The 21,896-nt window shown below is 32.8% G+C and overlaps 1 protein-coding gene across 1 annotated transcript in view; it reads right to left on the bottom strand.

Annotated features, from left to right (window-relative positions):
* LOC123693588 (mitogen-activated protein kinase kinase kinase 15) overlaps nucleotides 1-20,683 on the bottom strand; it is a 28,626-nt gene extending 7,943 nt beyond the window's left edge. Inside the window, exons 1-22 of the mRNA XM_045638751.1 lie at nucleotides 20,543-20,683; nucleotides 20,256-20,461; nucleotides 19,760-19,954; nucleotides 18,036-18,205; nucleotides 16,118-16,396; nucleotides 15,785-15,955; nucleotides 15,395-15,507; nucleotides 14,943-15,144; nucleotides 14,547-14,658; nucleotides 11,795-11,964; nucleotides 9,366-9,546; nucleotides 8,698-8,898; nucleotides 8,278-8,428; nucleotides 7,733-7,947; nucleotides 7,198-7,293; nucleotides 6,637-6,776; nucleotides 6,081-6,230; nucleotides 3,166-3,261; nucleotides 2,239-2,332; nucleotides 1,783-1,965; nucleotides 1,231-1,495; nucleotides 666-801 (exon numbers count right to left, since the gene is read on the bottom strand). Coding sequence (XP_045494707.1) covers nucleotides 666-801; nucleotides 1,231-1,495; nucleotides 1,783-1,965; nucleotides 2,239-2,332; nucleotides 3,166-3,261; nucleotides 6,081-6,230; nucleotides 6,637-6,776; nucleotides 7,198-7,293; nucleotides 7,733-7,947; nucleotides 8,278-8,428; nucleotides 8,698-8,898; nucleotides 9,366-9,546; nucleotides 11,795-11,964; nucleotides 14,547-14,658; nucleotides 14,943-15,144; nucleotides 15,395-15,507; nucleotides 15,785-15,955; nucleotides 16,118-16,396; nucleotides 18,036-18,205; nucleotides 19,760-19,954; nucleotides 20,256-20,461; nucleotides 20,543-20,588 — 3,572 coding nt within the window. The 5' untranslated portion in view covers nucleotides 20,589-20,683. The remainder of the gene's footprint in view (nucleotides 1-665; nucleotides 802-1,230; nucleotides 1,496-1,782; nucleotides 1,966-2,238; nucleotides 2,333-3,165; nucleotides 3,262-6,080; nucleotides 6,231-6,636; nucleotides 6,777-7,197; nucleotides 7,294-7,732; nucleotides 7,948-8,277; nucleotides 8,429-8,697; nucleotides 8,899-9,365; nucleotides 9,547-11,794; nucleotides 11,965-14,546; nucleotides 14,659-14,942; nucleotides 15,145-15,394; nucleotides 15,508-15,784; nucleotides 15,956-16,117; nucleotides 16,397-18,035; nucleotides 18,206-19,759; nucleotides 19,955-20,255; nucleotides 20,462-20,542) is intronic.
* Between the last annotated feature and the right edge of the window lie 1,213 nt (nucleotides 20,684-21,896).

The following is a 21,896-nucleotide window of genomic DNA, read 5'->3' as shown; positions in this document are numbered from 1 at the left end:
AATTATTTATTACAGTAGGTAAAATGATAAAATTGCTTTCAGTGTAAATTATTTTATTTAGAATATAAATAAACAAATGGATGAATTGGAAAATATTTATGACACACAAACATAAACGCGCGCACACACACACACACACACTCACAACACACACACACATACACACACACAACACTCACACAACACATATGTAGGTATATTATTTTAATTTTTTTTTGTTTTTAAATTTTAAATAACAATAAACTTATGTCGTTCTCACTACCTAAGCACAAACTCTTGAATTATGTATGTGAAACTTATTTTTGTAAGTGTTTTTTGGTTCCGAGGGCGGGGACCTGGTGATCTGTGATACCGGTTAAAACCCATTTCAGACACCAGCTCCTCCAACTCCAGCTTATTGTTTATAATTTTTTGTATGCATGTAGATTAATTTTGTGACTGGGAATTGTGAGGAGAAATAAATAAAATATTTATTATTATTATTATTACTATCTTCCCAATTTTGTAATTGTATTGACTTGTTGCTTTTCTTTTTTCTTTTTAGTTGCTTGGAAGAAATTGCTGTTAAGCAATAAAGCCGCCAATTGCTTAGTATATTATCCTGATTTTGTCAAAATTTTTGTGTGTGCAATAAAGTGTATATAAATATAAAATAATGTTCATACTTATGATTCTCATGTCTTAGTTGGTGTAACTGATGTTCTCGTGTAGAAGTAGCGGTGGATAATGCAGAAGGAGTTGCCCCTTCGTTGCTACCGCGTTCCCGGCGCCCATCTTGACCCGCTAGATTTGCGCCTAATTCTGTAAACAAGGAATTTTTGGAAATTAATAGAGAAAATAATAAAATTTGTTAGTATAACACAATTTAGAAGAATCTTATAACATTAAAATTTTGCACTATACATCTTATTACAAAAAAATTACACTATAGGAAATAAAGATTATCGAACTTTTAAATATTTACCTGTTGTTATATTACACTTCATTAAATGTGAAAATAATGAGAACACTAATACAGATTAAATGGAACTATAACAGAGAATGGTTGTCCAAAAATTAAAATAGAAGTGAAACTTGTTCAGATGCTGCCTATGAATATTTTCACTAACAAGACCAAATATTGTTCGACAGTGTTTTAGTTATGAGCGAATAAACACTTTAATATCGTTATGGTAATGCAAAATTATCTAACAACCACCTAAAAATATACCAAATTCCTTAGTTACATACCTGGTGACAAAACAGTAATGGCCGCTTGCACAGCGTTCCTAACAAGATTATCCAACGCGAACATCCAATGTGGTTTGATACTATGCATTCTCAATACAACATTAACTGCCTCTTGGAACATATATATTGCTGAATGTAGCTCGTTTATAGCATTGGAGTCGAAGTCCAAATCCTCCTTGAGGGTAGTTATAGCTTGCTCTATGACAGCTCTGTTTTGGTCCATTATGTATTCTTTGAGCGCGCATCGCAGGGTTTCTAAGTGACTCTGAGGAAGAAATATATTGTTTAAAGTATTTTATTTTTAAATAATAGACCCTTTTTTAAGTTCCCAAAAATAAGATTCTACAACATTGCAAAATGCAAATATAATAACTCGGAATTCTGATAGCTCAAATCTGATTCATAAATTTTTGTCAAGTTTTTTTTTACGTTGGTAACTTGCTTACGTAAAACAACTTCATAGAAATTGATGACGTAAATTTATAAAAACACACAACTTTTTTACTATCTTTCCTCACCTTAAAGAAAACAAATAACCTAAAAATGACCTACCATAGTCAACACAGTATTTCCAAAGTCCTGTTGTATACTAGTCATCCATTTTGAGCAGATCTTCTCGCTGTCCTGCTCTAACACACGCGAGAGAGTGAGACGGCGCTGTGAATCTTTCTTTAGGAGATAAAACCCATCGTGCTCTATGTCTATTGATGATCGCGGCACGTTCGTCATATCGACCTTAAAAAGAATACAATTTTAAAATCACGTTGTTGATATCATATTTATTTAGTATGACAATTTTTAATGATTTCTTTTATTAAAAACGAATAATTAATATGTATTCACAAATAAAATGAAGCTTTTTTTAAGTTAGTCAAAAACATGAGGTCGTTTCAAAGTTAAAGAGCCAATTAACAACATTAACGCTCAAATGTTACTTTTTTCGTTTTTATTTCATACTGCATAGTATAATTTAATAATAGCAAGAGAAAAATAGGGATTTTTTCATACCTCTGGTGATAAAAGACCACCTGAAGAACTCCGCCTATTCAATATAGTGTCATTGTTATCCATGTCATCAGTAGATGGAGTGTTCGGCATTGTACTAAAAGAATAAAATTTATATAAGGATATAGTTATTACACATTTATCTGTGTCTTATATTCATTTGGACTTTAAATCATGCTTAGAATAAAGTATCATGTTCTTTACAAGGTTGCAGATAGTTTTAGTAAGTGTTAACAATATTAGAATTTAATGTCAATGTTATCATGACATGCAATTGATCGGATTTGTAAGTGTATTAATAATGTAATTTATTTAGTTTTATTAGCATGTTCATGTGGGAGGGAAATACATAACTTTTCGTATGAATAAGATAAAGCAATGAAAATGCAATGATTGGATGAGAGATGCAAAACATGTTAATTTTCAGTGACTATTTTTTACATGTTTTACATAACTCAAAACAGCAATGAACAAAGCTTTGAATTATGAATAGAAAAGTACTAAGTTACTAATTTCATCTACATCTACTATCAACGTGTTTTCTAAAATAAATTAATTATTAAATTCTATAACTACAACTAGTTTTAGTAACGATTTTAAGTTCTAACAAACATAAAACAAAATTTAGATAAGCAGACAAATTCTTAATATCATCCGACGTTTCGGAAGTTACATAATTAACACTTAAACTAAAACTTCTAGAAAATGTATATCTAAGTAGATATTTTCCTAATTTATACATTTATTTGAGATTGAGCAAACCAACTACAAGTTCAACTATACATAAGAAACATTATGTGTTCGCAAAAAACATTTCATGAGACCATATCAAGACATTAATCGTTTTTTTTTTTTACTTTTTTGTTCACTCCCCCTACCCAGCAACCAAGTCAAGTGCAAACATGAAGTGTGCTATAAACAATATGTTACCTGCTGTTCGACAAGTCCGGCGGGTATATCAATATCGGTGACAGCATTGACGACGCCGTCCTAGTGATTGTCGGGTTAGACCGGACCGTTTTAACCCTTTTGTGGGAAAACAAACAACACTTAGTGGCACACGTGGCATTTCCATGTTAGGGGTTACGTGAGTCGGCTATGCTTTGTCGTGACTCCAATTTCGAAATCGAGTAACTATTTTTTTTTGTACAACGGAAATTTAGTGAAAGTGCAACACTCACGACACTTTCTTAAGTGTTTAGTGCAAAGCCTCTGAGAGCGGTATGAAATTGATGTAATATAATTATATGGATCGCTTGATAATTTACTATTTCGTTACTTAAGGGCATTTCTTGACACACAAAAGAGCACACACAAAATCAAAACTCATACGCTTGCAAATTCATGTGTTAAGTTAAATTTAGACGGCAGTTGCTGAAAAGCAGCAAGAGGCCAAGTTGTAAACCAAAAATATTATAGTATAGAAATAAAACACTCCATTGATTAGAACAAGCAAAATTATTTAATTATGGATCATGGTTTTGTATTGGTAATACTGCAAACCGTACACTGGTTCATAAATGGTGTTCAGTTCATTAACCCATAAACAAAGCGCACAAATACATTGTATATCTGTATTAGACACAAACTATGTCGATGTCCGAAAATCCACCTTATGTATGAGGTTTGAAGGTCGTTTATGTATCTCTATGGATGAACAAATGACTTGATCAAAGCTCACCTTTATCCAAATCGATATTATATTCAAACAAAAATTGAACTTAAAACCGTTGTTACCTTGTTACATGCAGGTTGCTAATATTGTAGGAATTGGCAATATCATGCGTAAAATATTTAGGTTTGTTGTTCATCAGAGCGGAGATAAAGTATATTTAATGCTCAATTAGTTATAATTAAGAAAAAAGTCCAAACAAATGTGTTGTGTGAAAGAATAATTTTTTAGAGTTCATTTGTAAGAGTGCAATATTATACCTTATATAGTTGTGGTCATATAATTAAGAACGATTCGAAGTACTAGAAATTTTTATTTAATTAATGTCATACACAGAGATGTACACCTTCTGAGAAGCAACTAGTTATGTCATAAAATAGCCACATTAATAGAGCAACTAAGTTTAAGAATAAATAATAAAATCGCCTACAATTTTTTTTGAAAAATAATTTATTTTACCAAAGCAACACATTTAAATAATAGTGAAGCTGGACAAATAATTAAGAACGATTAATTTATCTGCTCGGAAATTGTTTTGTATGACACTTTCATTAAAAAAAATACAATAATACGTTGCGCGAAAAACTTATAAAGCAAGTTAATACATTTTTAACTAAAATTAATATTTAATAGCATGTCCACTTGGGCTTTTAATTACTGCTTTACACCGGCGAGGCATTGACTCTATTAATTTTTGACATTTTGCTAGAGAAATAGAGTTCCATTCTTCTAAGAAAACGTCGTACAGCTTCGACACTGTGTATTTGAAACCTTTTTCTTTACTTCGAACCACAGATTCTCTATTGGGTTTAGGTCAGGGCTGTTAGCTGGCCAGTCCAAAACAGAAACTGACTGCGCTGTTAGAAATTCCTTTACAGTGTGTGCAGTGTGCTTTGGATCATTGTCATGCTGGAATGTCCAAATAACCGGTAGAACTTCTTCAGCATAAGGTAACATTGTTTCTTCCAGTATATTTTTGTATTGGAATTGATCCATGTTACCTTCTATCAACTTTACAGGACCAACACCATGTCCAGAAAAGCACCCCCAAATTTTCACATTCCCACCACCGTGTTTTAATGTAACTTTCGTGTACTTAGGGTCGAAATCTGTATTCGGAGGACGTCGAACATAACGTTTTCCATCGGAACATACTCTGTTTATTTTCGTTTCGTCAGAGAAAAGTACATTTTTCCACTGTCGCACAGTCCAGTTTTCATATTTTCTTGCAAATCTAAGACGGGCTTGCCTGTGGCAAAGTTTCAACATGGGTACTTTTCTTGCTATCCGACCATGCAATTTTTCTTCTACCAAACGTCTTCGAATAGTGCGTGCTGAGATTGCTGAAGGGTTATTTTCCCCGAAATATTCTTTTCTCAGCTCATTGGACCCTTTAAAAGGATTTTGTTTCGCTATACGGACGATGTTTCGGTCATCCCGAGGAGTTGTTTTTCTATGTCTTGGCATACGTGGGACATCCGAAGTTGTTTGATACGTATCAAAATGCCTTATGGCGTGGAAAACCATAGTTTTTGAACATTGCAGATGGTCGGCTATCTTTTTATAAGACCAATTCTTCCCGCGAAGTTTTATTATAACTTCCCTAGTAGATTTATCGCAACTTTTATTTTTTCCCATTTTTTTTAATACGAAGTAATCACTTTTAATCTTTGGCAACTCTTAATGGCGCCAAAATACACCTACAACCATAAATCAAGTCGAGTGTTCTCTATTCAAATCTGAATAAAAGTATAAACTATTTAGCGTTCTTAATTATGTGACCAGCCAGTAAATAGGAATACTATGTTTAGAAGTAGTGTAAAAAGTTTGTCTATTAATTTTTAGGCTAATCACGTGTATTAATAAATACAGTGATTTGTTGGAAAAGTATTTCTATATCGAGAAAAATAAAAATAATCACATGAAATTAGTTATGCATCTTAGTCTGAAAAAATCTTCCGTTTGTATCAGCGTTCTTAATTATATGACCACCACTGTATGTATGTGTAATAAGAACCAATATCGTGTTCTGTGTTTCTATATGCAAGTAAAAACATGCAAGTTTGAACAATTTTCTATTGCTGTACTCAAAATAAAATCCAATTCAAATTTTTCTACCTTATCCCCGCTTTTCCTGAATTGGCCAAAATTACTAGAATATTCTAGAACTTACTCGATTTCCGGTGAACTCGGCAAGTTTCCGGGTAGACTGGGTTCCGATATCTTCTTCTGAGCGACAGTCGATCTAGCTTTGTCAGCGGGAACGGATATACTGCGACTGTAGTCCACGCTGTTGCCGAGACGACTGCTCGTTTTTTTCTTCCTAATTTAAATTAATTATTTGTGAATAACGCCACTTGATCAATACTACCGCATCATATCTAATTTAATTAAAATAAATCATCTCATTTTGTATTTCTTTTCCCTCTATTTGTCCCCTTAACAATCGAGTAATTGATGTCAAATGTACAATAATTACATTATCAACTTACTAAAGCATTTTTTTAATTTATGTCCTTGTCATTTTATCATTAACTAGCGGTCCGCCCCGGCTTCGCCCGTGGTACATGTTTACGTTTTCTCTACATAAGAACCATCCTCGTACTTCAAGGAATATAATAAAAAAAGAATTATCGAAATCGGTTCAGCCGTTCTCGAGTTATGCGCTTACCAACACATTTTGCGATTCATTTTTATATATAAGAATAAATAAATATAACATAACTTACTCGCATAAAAACGGATCTTCTAACAACTCAGCGGCTGTGGCTCGTTTCTCCGGGTCCGGTATGAAACATCGCAGAATAAAGTTCTTCGCTTTCTGCGTTAGCTCACTTGGAATTTCGGGATGCATTTTGTAATAGCCAACCTATAATTTGATTATATAGGTTATTTAAGACATGTCGTAGTCGTCGTCGTTCGTATTTTCAAACTTATTCGTACTTAAAAATAAAATTGGTTGTTTGTAAAGTAGGTTTACGATCGAGATGTTTACGTGATAACGTCTTATGATGAGATGAGACGCTCGAGATGAGACGGGAGATGTGTCCGTCTCTCTCTCGTTATACCTGCGATCGCGCTCGTGAGGTTTTGGTGTGACACAAGTTTCTGAACATGTCACCCGACTAAAACGATTTTAAAGACGTTATCACGTCAATAATATATTATGTTGTTTTCTAGTAATACTTCAAATTAGTAAGTAAAATTAGAAATATAAGCTTTAATACACATAGCTACAGAGAAAAAGTTGAAAATTGATTAGTTTAAAAAAAAGAAAAGTTTAAAAGTACCTTAAACAAAGCTGCCTGCGGTGATCCCAATTCCATGAACGGCGGATTTCCCGTTGCCATCTCCACCACAGTACAACCTAATGACCAAATGTCAGCCTGAAAAATTATAACATTATGAATAATCCATATTAATATTATAAATGCGAAAGTAACTCTGTCTGTCTGTCTGTTACTCAATCACGCCCAAACTACTGAACCAATTTGCATGAAATTTGGTATGGAGATATTTTGATACCCGAGAAAGGACATAGGCTACCTTTTATTGCTAAATATGTACCACGGGCGAAGCCGGGACGGACCACTAGTTTTATATAAACTACACACAAGACACATTGAATCTAAAAAAGTTATTATTATGGAACATTAGAAGGTCATTCTATTCACAACATGAAAGTATATAAAAGTATTGTTTTAAATGAACTTGCACCTACGCGGCTAAAACGAACACAAAAACAATTATGTTTTACTCAAGCAAAAATACTTCTTTTTATATCTATAAAAATAAATAAGTACAAACTAATAAAAACACACATACCGGAGCACCATAACCCCTCTGTCCCTTATCGATAACTTCAGGCGCCATATATTGCAAAGTACCCGCAAACGTTTCAGTCGACGGGCACAATCCGGCCAATCGCTTGGAAGTGCCGAAATCTGATATTTTAACAACTCCACTGTATGTATTCACTAGTACGTTGTCGCCTTTTATATCGCGATGGACTATTTTCTGGTCGTGGAGGTATTTGAGCCCTAAAAGGTATGCAAAATTGGTTATAAGGCATCACTATTAAGTATTTTTAAGGTTTAACATTGTGTCATAGAAATGAACCAAGAGTCAATTTTAAACTAATATTTGGACGTTGCTGATGGTATAGTATATTTTTATTTGTATAATATATTTTTGTATCTTTCGAAACCATGGAAATCATGCATAACCTAGGATTAACGGTTAAGGGAAGTTTTAACAAGACTACTGTACATCACTGAAGCTATAGCAATGATCATTAGTTCGACCAACAGAATTTATAGTGCAAATAGTGTTTTATAAATTCTCTAAATCGAAAGTGTTGTTATTTTTACCTTCTAAAATTTGTTTAGTATAATACGCAATAGTGGCCTCATTTTCTTTTAGAGGCCCCCACTTCGACCGCAACAGAGCGGACAGCGAACCTCCCGGCACTTGCTCCATGAATATCTTGAAGTAATTGTCTTCTGATATTGAACCTAAGTACTGTAAAAATAAGAGGTATAATTAGTTTAAGATATGTGTAATTATATCGTATGAGCATGTGTTTTTTTAAGTTTGTGAAAAGATGGATATTTTGGGTTTTTTTACTGTGGTAAATTATTTGTGTTTTTAATAAATTTAATCTTCCATCTCGCCCTAGACTAGTATTGTGAATTATGTCCTAATTTCTCAAAAACATCGACCACAAAAATAAGGGCAAATAAAATATTCTTTTACTGTAGAGTTTTTACAAATCTACAAAAAATATTTACCTGCACAATATTCCGATGCCTCAACTGCGAATGCAACAATATCTCCTCGTGCAACGGCTGCACATCGCCCAGATTCTTCTCCGGTATCTCTTTAACAGCGATACGCACTTGCGTGTTCAGATCTCTCGCTGCGTACACCACGCCGTACGTGCCTTTACCGAGTACTACACGCTTGTTGCAATCGTCTAGCTCGTATTCGAACTGAAATGTGGATTTATTGTTTTCGTTTATATGGTATAGCATCTTGATTCAAGCAACAATAAAATTCCTTGACTAAATTAATTAAGTTAAAAGAGAGATAGAACGGATAGGATCATTCAAAAAGTTAAAGTCAAATATTGATTTATTCAACAAGACTTATTTTAGAAGCGCTTTGTTTTCACAATTACAGTAAGAGGACTTTAAATCTATAATAATAAAATGAAATAATTTCCTAAATCGAGTTGTACTTCAACAAAGAGTGCTAATGCAAAAATATGAGATATTATACAACAACCTCGCATTTAAAACAGCCTTGCAATTAAGATAGGAATTATAAGTATCATTAACCCATTGAGCCCCAAGTGGCTCGATCGGTCCACGACACAATAGATTTTCTATTGTGCCTGTGGTTCCGGGGCCTGAGTTATTAAATATCATTTTAATCATGCCATTAAGAATTTCCTCACCTTCAGTTGATCCTGCATCACACTAGTATCCAAATCGGCTACTTTCTCATGGTCAGCCGTGAGTTCTCCCAAAAATTCGTACAAGCGCTGCCGGAACATTTGCGACGGCAGGAATATTTGAAAATCGTCTGAGTTCTCACTCACATATAGAAAGAGACATCTGTCGTCTCGTTTGTATAAACTGAAAGGAAATTTGTGAGAATAATAGATATTGATTAGGCTTATTTCTTACCGGACATTCATACCTATTTATCCTATGATCCGAGTTCAATTAAACCACACATATACGCACATAATATATGTAATTATTATTTTTGCTGAAATGTAGAATAGTGTGAGACCCATTTGTAAAAAAGTCTTCAAATAACGATTTTCGTGGGACTCACCTCCGCCATACGGACAACTGATATCCATTTAATCGGCATGTTTTTCTGAACACAAAAAGTGCGGTTGTCACTTCCTAGGGGTATGGAGGGGGGAGCTATGACGTAGCAAAGGTGGCCGTCGAGCCGTTCTATTGTGCGGTATATCTAGATAACTACTGGACCGATTTACTTAAAAAGGGTGTCAATTGAAAGATAATTAAATAAACATTATTTTATTCCTAAGATTCATTAATGTAAAACTAGTACCAACTGAAATATTTTCAAAAATCAACATTTTATGAAATATATATTTTTTTTAAATGTAAAAATCTCGGTAACCGTTAGAATTATGAGAATTTAGCTTAGTATAAAACATATAGCTACTTTTATCACCTTTCTAATGAACCTTAAATAAAGACAATCGAGCAGTAAACAACGAAACTACAGCCTATTAATTGAGCGTCGGTAGCGCCAAATTAGCCCTTTTTGGTATGAATCATCTTAACGTAGCAAGACTCACGCTTTCTGAACCCATAGACTCTAGCTGAAACGTTGAGGATAAAAAACTGTTGCTAATTACTTCATCAGCAAAGTCTTTATCGAAGTGATATTATCATAACAATGTAAAGCTGGTTGCCGTTCATCCCGTTTTGTATGTAGTGACATGAAACAAAAGTGCTTGGAAGGGATATGCCACGTCCGATACAAATGTTTTAACCAGTCTTATTATGTAGAAGATATTGATCAAAATAATGACGATGATAATTAGATAAAAACATTTTTTATTTAATTTTATCCTTGTATTGAGTTTACTAGAAACCATTATTATTAATATCCAAGTTAAGTGCGCTGTCCTATACTATTTATTATGCTGATCACATTAGAAAAAAACACTGAAAATACTATCTATGTAATACGTTTCTACTCACATAATAGGAAATTAAAATAAATAAAATTGACATAACTAACTACTTTTTACTCAGAATTATATGATTTTACCAGCGGCTTCGCCCGCATAGTCAAAGAAACACACGCATAGTTCCCGTTTCCATGGAATTTCCGGGTTAAAACGAACCCTATAACCTTCCTCATGTCTCAAGCTATCTCTGTTCCAAATTTGAAGTAAATCCATACAGTACTTTTTGAGTTTAGCCCGGACAGACATAAAGACAAACAGACAAAAATTCTAAAAAATATAATTTTGGCTTCGGTATACAATTGTAGATCACACCCGGAGTATTATTTTAAACAAATATTCCATGTACAGTTTTAACTTTCCTACGATTTTATTATATTTAAAGATAATTTCAAGATGATTCATACCAAAAAGGGCTAATTTGGCGCTACCGACGCTCAATTAATAGGCTGTAGTTTCGTTGTTTACTGCTCGATTGTCTTTATTTAAGGTTCATAAGAAAGGTGATAAAAGTAGCTATATGTTTTATAATAAGCTAAATTCTCATAATTCTAACGGTTACCGAGATTTTTACATTTAAAAAAAATATGTATTTCATAAAATGTTGATTTTTGAAAATATTTCAGTTGGTACTAGTTTTACATTAATGAATCTTAGGAATCAAATAATGTTTATTTAATTATCTTTCAATTGACACCCTTTTTAAGTAAATCGGTCCAGTAGTTATCTAGATATACCGCACAATAGAACGGCCCGACGGCCACCTTTGCTACGTCATAGCTCCCCCCTCCATACCCCTAGGAAAAGACAACCGCACTTTTTGTGTTCAGAAAAACATGCCGATTAAGTGGATATCAGTTGTCTGTATGGCGGAGGTGAGTCCCACGGAAATGAATTTTATTTCAATTGGGGACTGTACTAGAATACCAAAAGATTCTAACGTCAATTAAATAAGAAATATTCAAAAATAGAAATCAGAATCAACTGTACTTTTGATTGAAAGAAGAAAGAAAGATCATTTATAATATTGTTATTTTTTTTTTTCATTTGTTTGATTGTCCATGAATACAACACTACTTCATAACAATAACTATTGTTTAAGTAATTTAGGTAATTTTTGTTACAATTATAGGACAACTCAAGCTTACCTATACGTCCTTATCATATCCGAAGTAAAGAGCCATCTATGAACCTGTCGACATTCCCCTCTCATATATTTAAGACAAAGGTTCAATATCTCTACAGATTTCTGTTCCGCTCCCATATTCACATTTACATAAGACGGCATGTACTCTTTCGTTGTTTCTAGAATTACTACCTGTAGAAGTAAAATTAAAATATGTTATAGGGTATGAAATAGACACAAAATAAATAATGAAAGAAGAAAAGAGTCTTCATAGAGCCCAGTGTGTCTTGCTTAAAACAATAAAACAAAATAGAGGCTGTGAAACTTAGAGGCAAAAAAACTGATTTAATAATACAATCAAATCTCCGTAAATCAATAAAAGAGTGAAATCACGTAGACATGTTAACGAATTTAATTTTAACTAGCTGTGCCCGCGACTTCGTCCGCGTGGAATAGTGACTGCATAGTAGTTACTAATTAACTTAATTATTGAGTAAACACGTACTACCATAAATAATTAAAAGAACTGATAGTAAAATTTATTACCGAACTGGGCTAAAAAATAAAAAAAATAAATGCCTTATTAATTTTCTATGTATTTCTTTTACATTATGTCATATTATTATTTTTAAGCACCAGGGGGGAGGCGAGCAAATTTCTTCCTTCCTTGTATGGATGTTATTAACAATGTTTCGTGCAGCAACTGATCAGCTTAATCGATACTCAGTTCTTATCAAATCCAGCACCAAATCCAAATCAGATCTTTCCTGACTCACGCCTGTAGTAACTAAACCGTTTAGACCGTGCAATAAAAATTAAAAAAAAAAAACCAACGCAACGAAGAAAAGTGCATAGAAAAAGGAATAAATAATTTCACAAACTTCCCGACGATCTTTAAAAATAAATACCATTTTAAATATTTATAAAAAAAACAAAGTCGTCGGGGCTGCCATGCCAACATTATCATAATATAATATCATATATACCTCTATAAATATTTTTTTTTAGAATGGTACTTAATTTTTAAGATCGTCGGGAAGTTTGAAAAATGATTTATTCCTTTATCGTCGTTGCTTTGGAATTTTTTTTTAATTTTTAAACTTCTGTTTCTTATTTTCATGTAATATTTTCAAGTGAGCGAGACCGAACTATCAAATGTACCTCCATATTACATTCCTACATCATATTGATTTGGGCCGTAACCGTGCCCAAATTGTAATGGACCACAGTGGCAAAAGAAGTGGTATATTTAGGAAAAAAAATTCCAAGGGCCAGGCCTATGTGGCTTTGAGTAGAGTTCAAAATTTCCAGGGTGTGGCTATCCTCTCGCTCCCATATCTCCTCTTCTTTCACAGATTTTTAACCCTTTCCTTTCCACCCCTAGTAAATGGCAGAACCGATTTTGATGTAAACCATATCTATACGTAATTGTACCTATATGTACATTGTACACGTCATATCCTGTCGTTTGATGCTCCATTTGGTTTATTTATACCCACTGTCGCCCCTAAAGTGCCCTAAATGTAATAAACGGATGAACCGATTTCGATAAAATATGACTAATTGTAATTCACACTTTGCCCTTTCATATGCCCCGCTTGAGTATATTATTTGACCACATTCGATTATTGTTCATTTCCACTTTTACCGCTGTAATCTAATAAATGGATTAACCGAATTGGATAAAAATATAACTAACTGTACTTCACCCGTTATGCACTTTGATATTTGATAATATTCGTTTTTTTCATTCCCACTTTTACCCATATATATAGGTATAATAAATGGATGAACCGATTTTGATTAAATATGTCTAATGATACTTTACACGTCATGCCCTTTCATTTGATATGTCACTTGAGTATATTTGACAAAATTCATTTTTTTATTACCACTTTTATACCTACTTATATCAAATAAATGGATGAACCGATTTTGATAAAATTTGACTTATTGTTACTTTCATTTGGTCGTTCACTTTCATTTCACTTTTACCCCTATATACCTAGATATAATAAACGGATGAACCTATTTTGATAGGTACACTTAATCTAAGAACCAGCGTCTGAAAATATGCTGCCTAACAAAAAAAAACCGCATCAAATTCGGATTACCTGTTAGCGAGCTACGGTAGCACAAACATATTGTATTATACACATATAGTTGTCAAACACTCATCACCCATCTTTTTGCGTCGGGAGTTAAAAATATAATACGACAATCGACATAATTTAAAGGACATTTTATGTATAAAATTTACCTAGAAAAAAACATAATTCTAATTTGACCCCTTCCCCCCTACTACTACAGCTTACCCCACTCCCCCCCCCACCCTTGGGGACTTTCGATATGATCACCTGGACATTTATAGGAATAACTGTAACAGATAACTTATATCGTACACTGTACAGTGTACAATAAATAGAATGCCTTAGCAAATGTTCGCCGTGAATACTTAAATGGTCATAACTTTTTTGTTTACGAACCGATTGACATGAAATAAACACTAAATGTTAAATGAAGATTACTCCAATATATTAGTGAAAACCGCATCTAAATCGGATAAGCCGTTTCTGAGATTAGCGTGCACGAACATACAGACAAACAGACAAACAGACAAACAGACAAACAGACAAAAATTTTTTTAACTACAGTTTTGGGTTTGGGATCGATTTAGTAATAACACCTGCTAATTTTTTTTTCCATATTTTCATTGTACAGACACCGCTTTTCTAGAATTTTATTATATGTATTGATGATTGACAATAACTCACAGGGAATCTAATAATATTATCGCAGCTGCTTTTAGTCGCCTCGACGAAAAATTCCATCCAAAACGAGAAGACTTGTTGTTCAGGTGACGTATCTTCATTCTTTTTTCTAAATCTGTGAACATTATTTCACAATATATAAGTACAAAATATAGTATAAGTATAAACTACAAGTATAAATTTATATTTAAAAGCTTTTATAACACAGATTTACAAATACATTCACAGTTATCCCATAACCCAAAATTAGTATAACTTGTATTACCTACTATTAATTTTATTGTAAATAGATAATCTGAACAAACTTTGATTTGTTACAACGTAAATAAATATTAAATACCCAGGGCAATACAACAAAAAGAAAAAATATTAGTACAAACAAAAATAATCTTTCATTACCTGTCAATAAGTTCTATATTCCCAATAGTGGATTTCAGGTACCAATTCGGCGGTTTCAACTTAAACATACACTCAGCGGCCTGTATCGCCTTCACGTAGTCCTGAGCTAGAACTGAGATCTCGAAGAATGTCGCCACATCCCAATACTCCTTGAGGGACGATAAGCTGCCCTTTTTACCTATTAAATGATTTAATATTCTCCCTGAAACAGAAATTTATAATTTATGTAAAATACCAAAAGCTTGAAAATTATTAATCATTGTTATCTTTTCTAAAATTATCTTGCGAAAGTGTGTTTGTTTGTCTTTCTTTCACGTCGAAACACACCGATTATGAGGCTGGAGTGTGAAATAGGCTTTTATTTTACTTTGACTGCGCAGGCCACGCTGCAGGCAACAGCTAGTATACAATAATATAATGAATATTTAAGTACATATTAATATGTATATTACCTATATGCTGTAGTTCCTGGGAATCTTTGAAATCGTTCCCAGCAATGACTAGAAGTGTTGCCAAATTTATTCCGGCATATTCATTTGGCTGGACCTCGAATCCTTGTCTATACCTATAAATGTTATACAAGTATATAGGCTTATGACAAAATAAATGTACCGTGATTGATAGATATATAAAGGTGATTTTTTCCAAAGTAAAAGAATTTTAGTAAACATCATTAATTGAGGTATTTTTACACAATTTGTTGAAGAACTAAAAATCTTTGAGAGTATGTAACTTAAATCAAGTTACCTTATCCATTTCTATGAAGTTTTTATTCACATTTATAATGTTATTTGACATTAAATTTAAATACATAGCACAATAAAATAACTCTTTTAACTTACCAATGGATAGCATTAGTTAAACTTTCCATATCAGTATGCTCAGATTCTACAAATTTGTCTTTATAAATGCGCCCACAGAGACACAACATGTCCGGAAATCTATTTTCCTTCTTTTCCAATGCTTTTACGCATACTTTTAAAGCGTTTTCCCTATCACCTTCCTTGTTTCTCCTAAAAATGTATAACTTATCTATAGAGAGACTTTGCCTAAGTTTAATAAAGATTTGAAAGAGACAAGATAAAATTTATTCTATAACTTTTGGAATTAATATCCCATTTATTTTGCAATAATCAGTCTACCTTTGTTATTAGAATCATGGACCTTTATCTTACCTATTCATAGCGAACGCATACATGAACCTAATAATCGGCATATTGACATAGTTCTTCCTATTCATAATGGTCTTGAGATCGTCCACAATATGTACGATCGCATCATAATCCTGTATTTCCCTATACGATATCAATAAGTTGAGTATCGTATCTCCCGATAGTACGCCTGGGTCATCGAGTCTTCGACGCATTGCGTGCAAATAGTTCGATAATTCCAAACCCGTGTATGTTTCCCGCGCTTTACGCAAATCTGAAAGGAATTTCTCTTGTAGATGCGCTCTGTGGACAAGATTAGAGAATATTATTGCGGGTCTACCATAAATAACAGATAATGTATTTTGTTTGCTTTGGAATTCAAAAGTTGCTGTTTCTAGCGTAGTGAAAAACCGCCAAGGCTTCTTTTGTAGAATCTCTATAAAATATATGAACTCTGTACATCAGTGAGTGAGTACGATTCTCTCTGGTTATATTTTGTCAGATGACATTACAAAATCTATACATATAATAAATCTGTAGAAGGGTCAATTCTGTACATTGAAAATATTGAAAAAATAAATAGCAGGGGGTGTTACTGGATCGATACCAAACCCAAATATGTGATTAAAAATGTTTTTGTCTGTCTGTCTGTCTGTCTGTCTGTCTGTATGTGAAGACATCACGTGAAAACTAACGGTTCGATTTCAATGAAACTTGGTATAATTATACCTTATTATCCTGGGCATAAAATAGGATACTTTTTATCCCGGAAAAATACGTAGAAAAAAATAAATTTTAATATTTCTTAATTTTTCCGCGCGGACGGAGTCGCGGGCGGAAGCTAGTAAGTGAATATAAACATGAGTTATTTTAAATCCCTCTTCTTTCCTATTCCTTATTCACTAATTTCCAATAATTATTACAAGTTGCATGCTTATAATATTACTTTTATGATACTCAATAAATTTCGATATCTCGCTGTGTCCTTTATAACAATGCTGACAAGTACGACTTCGTAATTTTCAGTCAAATGTAAAAACTAAAGTAATTTGTTTATGTAACTAACGACTGCATGCAACACCATTAATTGTACTAATTAAGATAAGAAAGTGCGTAAGCTAAAACGAAAACTATCGTAATGTGTGCGCTCTCTTATTTTTCTAGTAGCATGTTACTGAATGTAAAATAAAGTGAAGGCAAAATGTTAAATAATGCATAGCTAAATTGACAACTGCAATAATCGCCAATTAAAGCATAAGTTAATTGCGTCTTATTTATAAGATGCATGAGTAAAACGAACCAAGTTGTCTGTGTGGGACTAAATGTGCATTTAATATGCAAATATACGAAACATTTACAGTTCTTGTTTCCTTGAATGAACATTTATGAATCAAATCTTGGCGGTCGGCTTATATTATCAGAGCAAACCTACATGTATTTATTACTATTGTTTAATTTAAAATGTCAAGTCATGGAAGTAAATGTTTCACGTATTACCTAGTAACACGAAAATAACAATATTTGCGTTATTAATTTTTATAAAAAGATTCCCAAAATGTCTCTGATTATAGATTAATTCCTATAAAACCAAGATGTTCCTTTTTATCTCGTTTAGAATTTTATTACAAGCTTAAGTAACGACAATTCACTTTGCATACGACGAATTAATCATCTTTATGAAATGAACATTTTCACGATCGAATAACATGCTACATCCAATTTATCTCCCCTACAATAGAGTATAATATTATAGCTGTTATAAAGATGATTTTGTTCAAGTGTTTGATAGTGTATATGTCACAGTCATCTGGTTGAATTTGCTATTTGATTGAATGACTAGCGCCTTCATTGAATGACGACATTTAAAGAAGAACAGTAACATGTAATATATTATAATAGTACCACCCTTTATAAAAGATAACGAAGTTCCAACAATACTCACTTCGTTTGTACCTCGACATCTTGCAATATATTCTTCAATCTAAGAGTCAAATGTTGTTTAGGATCAGCCGTTTCCTCTCCCTTAAACTTAGTAGCTGCTGGGTTCGTAGTAACACAAGTCCCGGCATCAGTTAGTTTGTAAGAGACGAACAGGAAATTCGGCAGCGATATCTGCAAAAATAAATGCATGCTGGAAAACCCCATGTTTACAACGCGCTTAAATATTAGCATGCAAATGTGTATTTAATTGTGAGTGTATTGTTTCACTGGCGTGTACAGTTAACCTTATATGCATGTCGTTATAATTCGTAGACAGAAAGTTATTATAATAGAGTAGAAATATTATTTCATTTTATTGAAATTAAACCTAACAATAAAAATAATACCAAACTTAACAATAAACTAAGTAAATACATAATTTTTAAAACTTATTTTCGTTTGACAACACAATTTTAGTCAATAACATTAACCTAAAATTGTTCATCTTACATAGTATATTGCTGTGGGAAAAGTCAATACATTATTGCCCTTGACATGTTCACAATACCTAGGTAATCAATGTAAATCTAGGAGATGATTGAGGCACTGGTATTAATTCAATGAACTCCCAGGTTAGGGTCATGTCACATAGATTGGATGGAATAAAGACTATAAGAATTATGGAAATCTTTTTTATGTAAACTTAACAATTGCAACTATATAGGATATTTATATGATTGGATAAAAAAATTGACCTTGCTAGAATGACTCTTCATTCAAAATTAAATAAACCCTCGTTATAAAATTATTTTTAAACAATAATAACTATAGTAAATCAATATACACAAAGTGTTTTATTTACCCTTAACTTGAAATTCACTTGAAAAACCACTGTATTGATTGTAAAAATGCTTTCATGTATTTTCTACAATATATTCAATTGATATGCATAGCAATGATAACTCATATTCTGTGTGTAACAATTCCACATTAAAATTAAACATTGTAAAATAATTAAATAAAAATTAAAATATCCACAAAGCATTCCAATGTATGTGAAAGCACCAGCACAAGCAAATTATTGTTACACTGGGCAATTGTAGAACTGAATGTAATAACTATTGAGACATTATCATTCAAGGTTTGACAACTGTAGTATGTTATGATGTACATAGAATATAGATGTAAATTGAAAGTGCATTGATAAACAAATATGTCTACACTAGCTATGCCACACGGTTTTATTTGCGCGCGAACCGCAAAATCACTTGGGCTGTGGGCAAAATCAAGTAATTTAATAAGCTTAGGTGTTCTGGTACATAAGCTATATCACTGCCAAGTATGATCAAAATCCATACAGTGGTGTTTATAAACATTAAATTAATCTAATGTATCAATTTAAAATGAATTAAAGTTTATTATTTCTCACATTCATAACAGTATTTTGTAGATGTAGAAATTAATTCTGATATTTATTATAGTTATTTTCTATTTATATTATCTCAAGGAAGTACTAGGAGAAAGATTTGCTTATGTTTAATCATTTCAGTCCGTAAACAGCTGACTGGACACAATATCATAATAGTCTGTACAAAACTCATGACAGACAAACAAATATGGATACACAGCTATGGAAAACCGAGATGTGAAACAACGCTATGTCTAATATGTAGATATTATACTGCAACACTTGAAAAATAAATATATTTAAAGCACACAGTAAATTTAAATATTAATATAACATACCTTAAGGCGCAGCGTAGCATCTGGGTCCACATCATTATAGAGCAGGACATTCTCTTTCATATCAAAGCTCTCTCTAACTCCAAGATGGTAGAGTAGAGAACTCTGCTGCACTTGCACACTGAGGTCCACAAGAGCCACGTCCGCATTGTAGAATGTGTCGAGTACACTCGTCTCTCCAAAATCAAGTTTTTCAAACTAAAAGTTCATGGTACTTTTGAGTTTTATGTATGTTGTGTAATTGGTTATTCAGGTATGATTGTTTATACTTGTTTAGTAGACTAATACAGATATAACTAAATAACTGGACAAGCATTTATCTAAATTTTGTCACTAAAACCTTCATAATTTACATATTTAATAAATTTCTAACAAATTTTACCACTACAATTATCAATATAATATCAATATAATTTTTAAATTTAGAAATACCTCGAAATAAGTAGGTGGAATACTAAATTTTAGAATTCATTACAGAATTAACCCCACAAATACTCACATGTATATGATGTAAATTTGCATTTACAAGATCCGAGGCCAATCTTACTTCCTCTAATGCTCTTTTTCTGTGAGCCAAATTCAATGTTTGGGATACGTCCAAAACACATGCTATGTCCATTCTGGGCCTTTGGTTTGAAGCCCCGGCCTGAACGGTGGCGTTCGACCCATCACTACAAACACTTTCGCAAATACTTCTCACTTCACCTAAAACAATGTTAAATTAATAGTCGATAGCAAAAATAGTTCGACTTCGACGCACAACATAAAAAATCACAAGATTCTTACCAGACTCCTCCGCGTTTGAAGTGTTCGGATTACCGAATGTTATCATTTTCTTGCTTGTTTGCGATTCATTTGTACAGTTTTTTTATAAGCCACGCCGCGTTAATCACAAATAAATATTCAAAGAAAACCACAACAAGTATTTATTTCAACCAGCTTGTTATTTAACAATAGTGTTGTAGTGACAGCTGACTGCTAGTGCTGGGTGTTGACATTCCATTCGATTCTGTAATCGATAATTTAATATTGATTTAACCGATTTCCTTAGCATGATATTTATTTTTTATGATAAATCATGAAATTTATTTAATTGAATCTTCTTTCGGCCCTTTGAATGTAAAATTTCAAGGTTATGGCAATACCATTACGTCCGGGTCATGCGTTGCATGGTTGCACGCATGCATTATGGCGACGATTTTGGTATTTTTGAATCTTGCCAAATAAGTTTCAATTCTGACACGACCGTGTGCTCGGCATGCACGCTCTTTTTTTAATAAGGAAGATCGTAAAAATTGCAATATTGTTAAAATACGTTCCGAGCGCTACGCACTATGGGAAAACTGTCGGAGGTGGTTCTAACTCTCCTTTAGCCAGTGTACCGCGATCTAAAGAACTTCGTTCCAATAACCAATTACTAGGCGATTTTGACAATGGTTGTGACTTTCAAGTCTCGTATGTTTTTCTTCGAATTATTGTAATTTGTACGATTAAAAAGAAATAAACAATTAAAACGTTTCGCAATTAATTATAATCGATGAATTCGGTTTCGAGATCGAATAGAAGTTGATGTCGAATCGATTATAAAACTTGCCTTGTAAAATGCGATGCTGCTTTGTGCTGCCATCTAGCCATAAATATGCGCAATTTTTGGTACACATGACAGATTACTTCTTCCAATTGCTCTCTTTGCTATATTTAACTACAGATGTCACTAATAATAAATTTTAACCAGATTTATTTTTAACTTTTACAATAATTCAATTTCAAAGCATCATCAATTTAAATTTAACTGTGAGTTGGTGCATTTTATTAGCACTCAGGAGGCCTGAACTTCATAGCCTTGATCCAACAATTAGATAAATGTTTTGGTTTCGTTTATTTAAAAAGAAAGTGAAGAATACAAAGAGAGGTAGTTTTCGTTCCGCGGGCGGAAATTTAGTATTTTATCCTAATAATATTATAAATGCGAAAGTTTGTATGGATGTTTGTTACTCTTTCACGTAAAAACTACTGAACCGATTACAATGAAATTTAGCACACATATAGAGGGTAACTTGGATTAACACGTAGGAGGTATTTTAGGTATTTTATATTTCAAAACCGTTGCAATTATAAATAATATAGGTAGTTAGTTACC

This window comes from Colias croceus, chromosome 8 (assembly GCF_905220415.1).
Source record: "Colias croceus chromosome 8, ilColCroc2.1".
NCBI lineage: Eukaryota > Metazoa > Arthropoda > Insecta > Lepidoptera > Pieridae > Colias > Colias croceus.
Note: the sequence above shows the minus strand (reverse complement) of the source record. Positions and strands in the feature narration are given on the sequence as shown.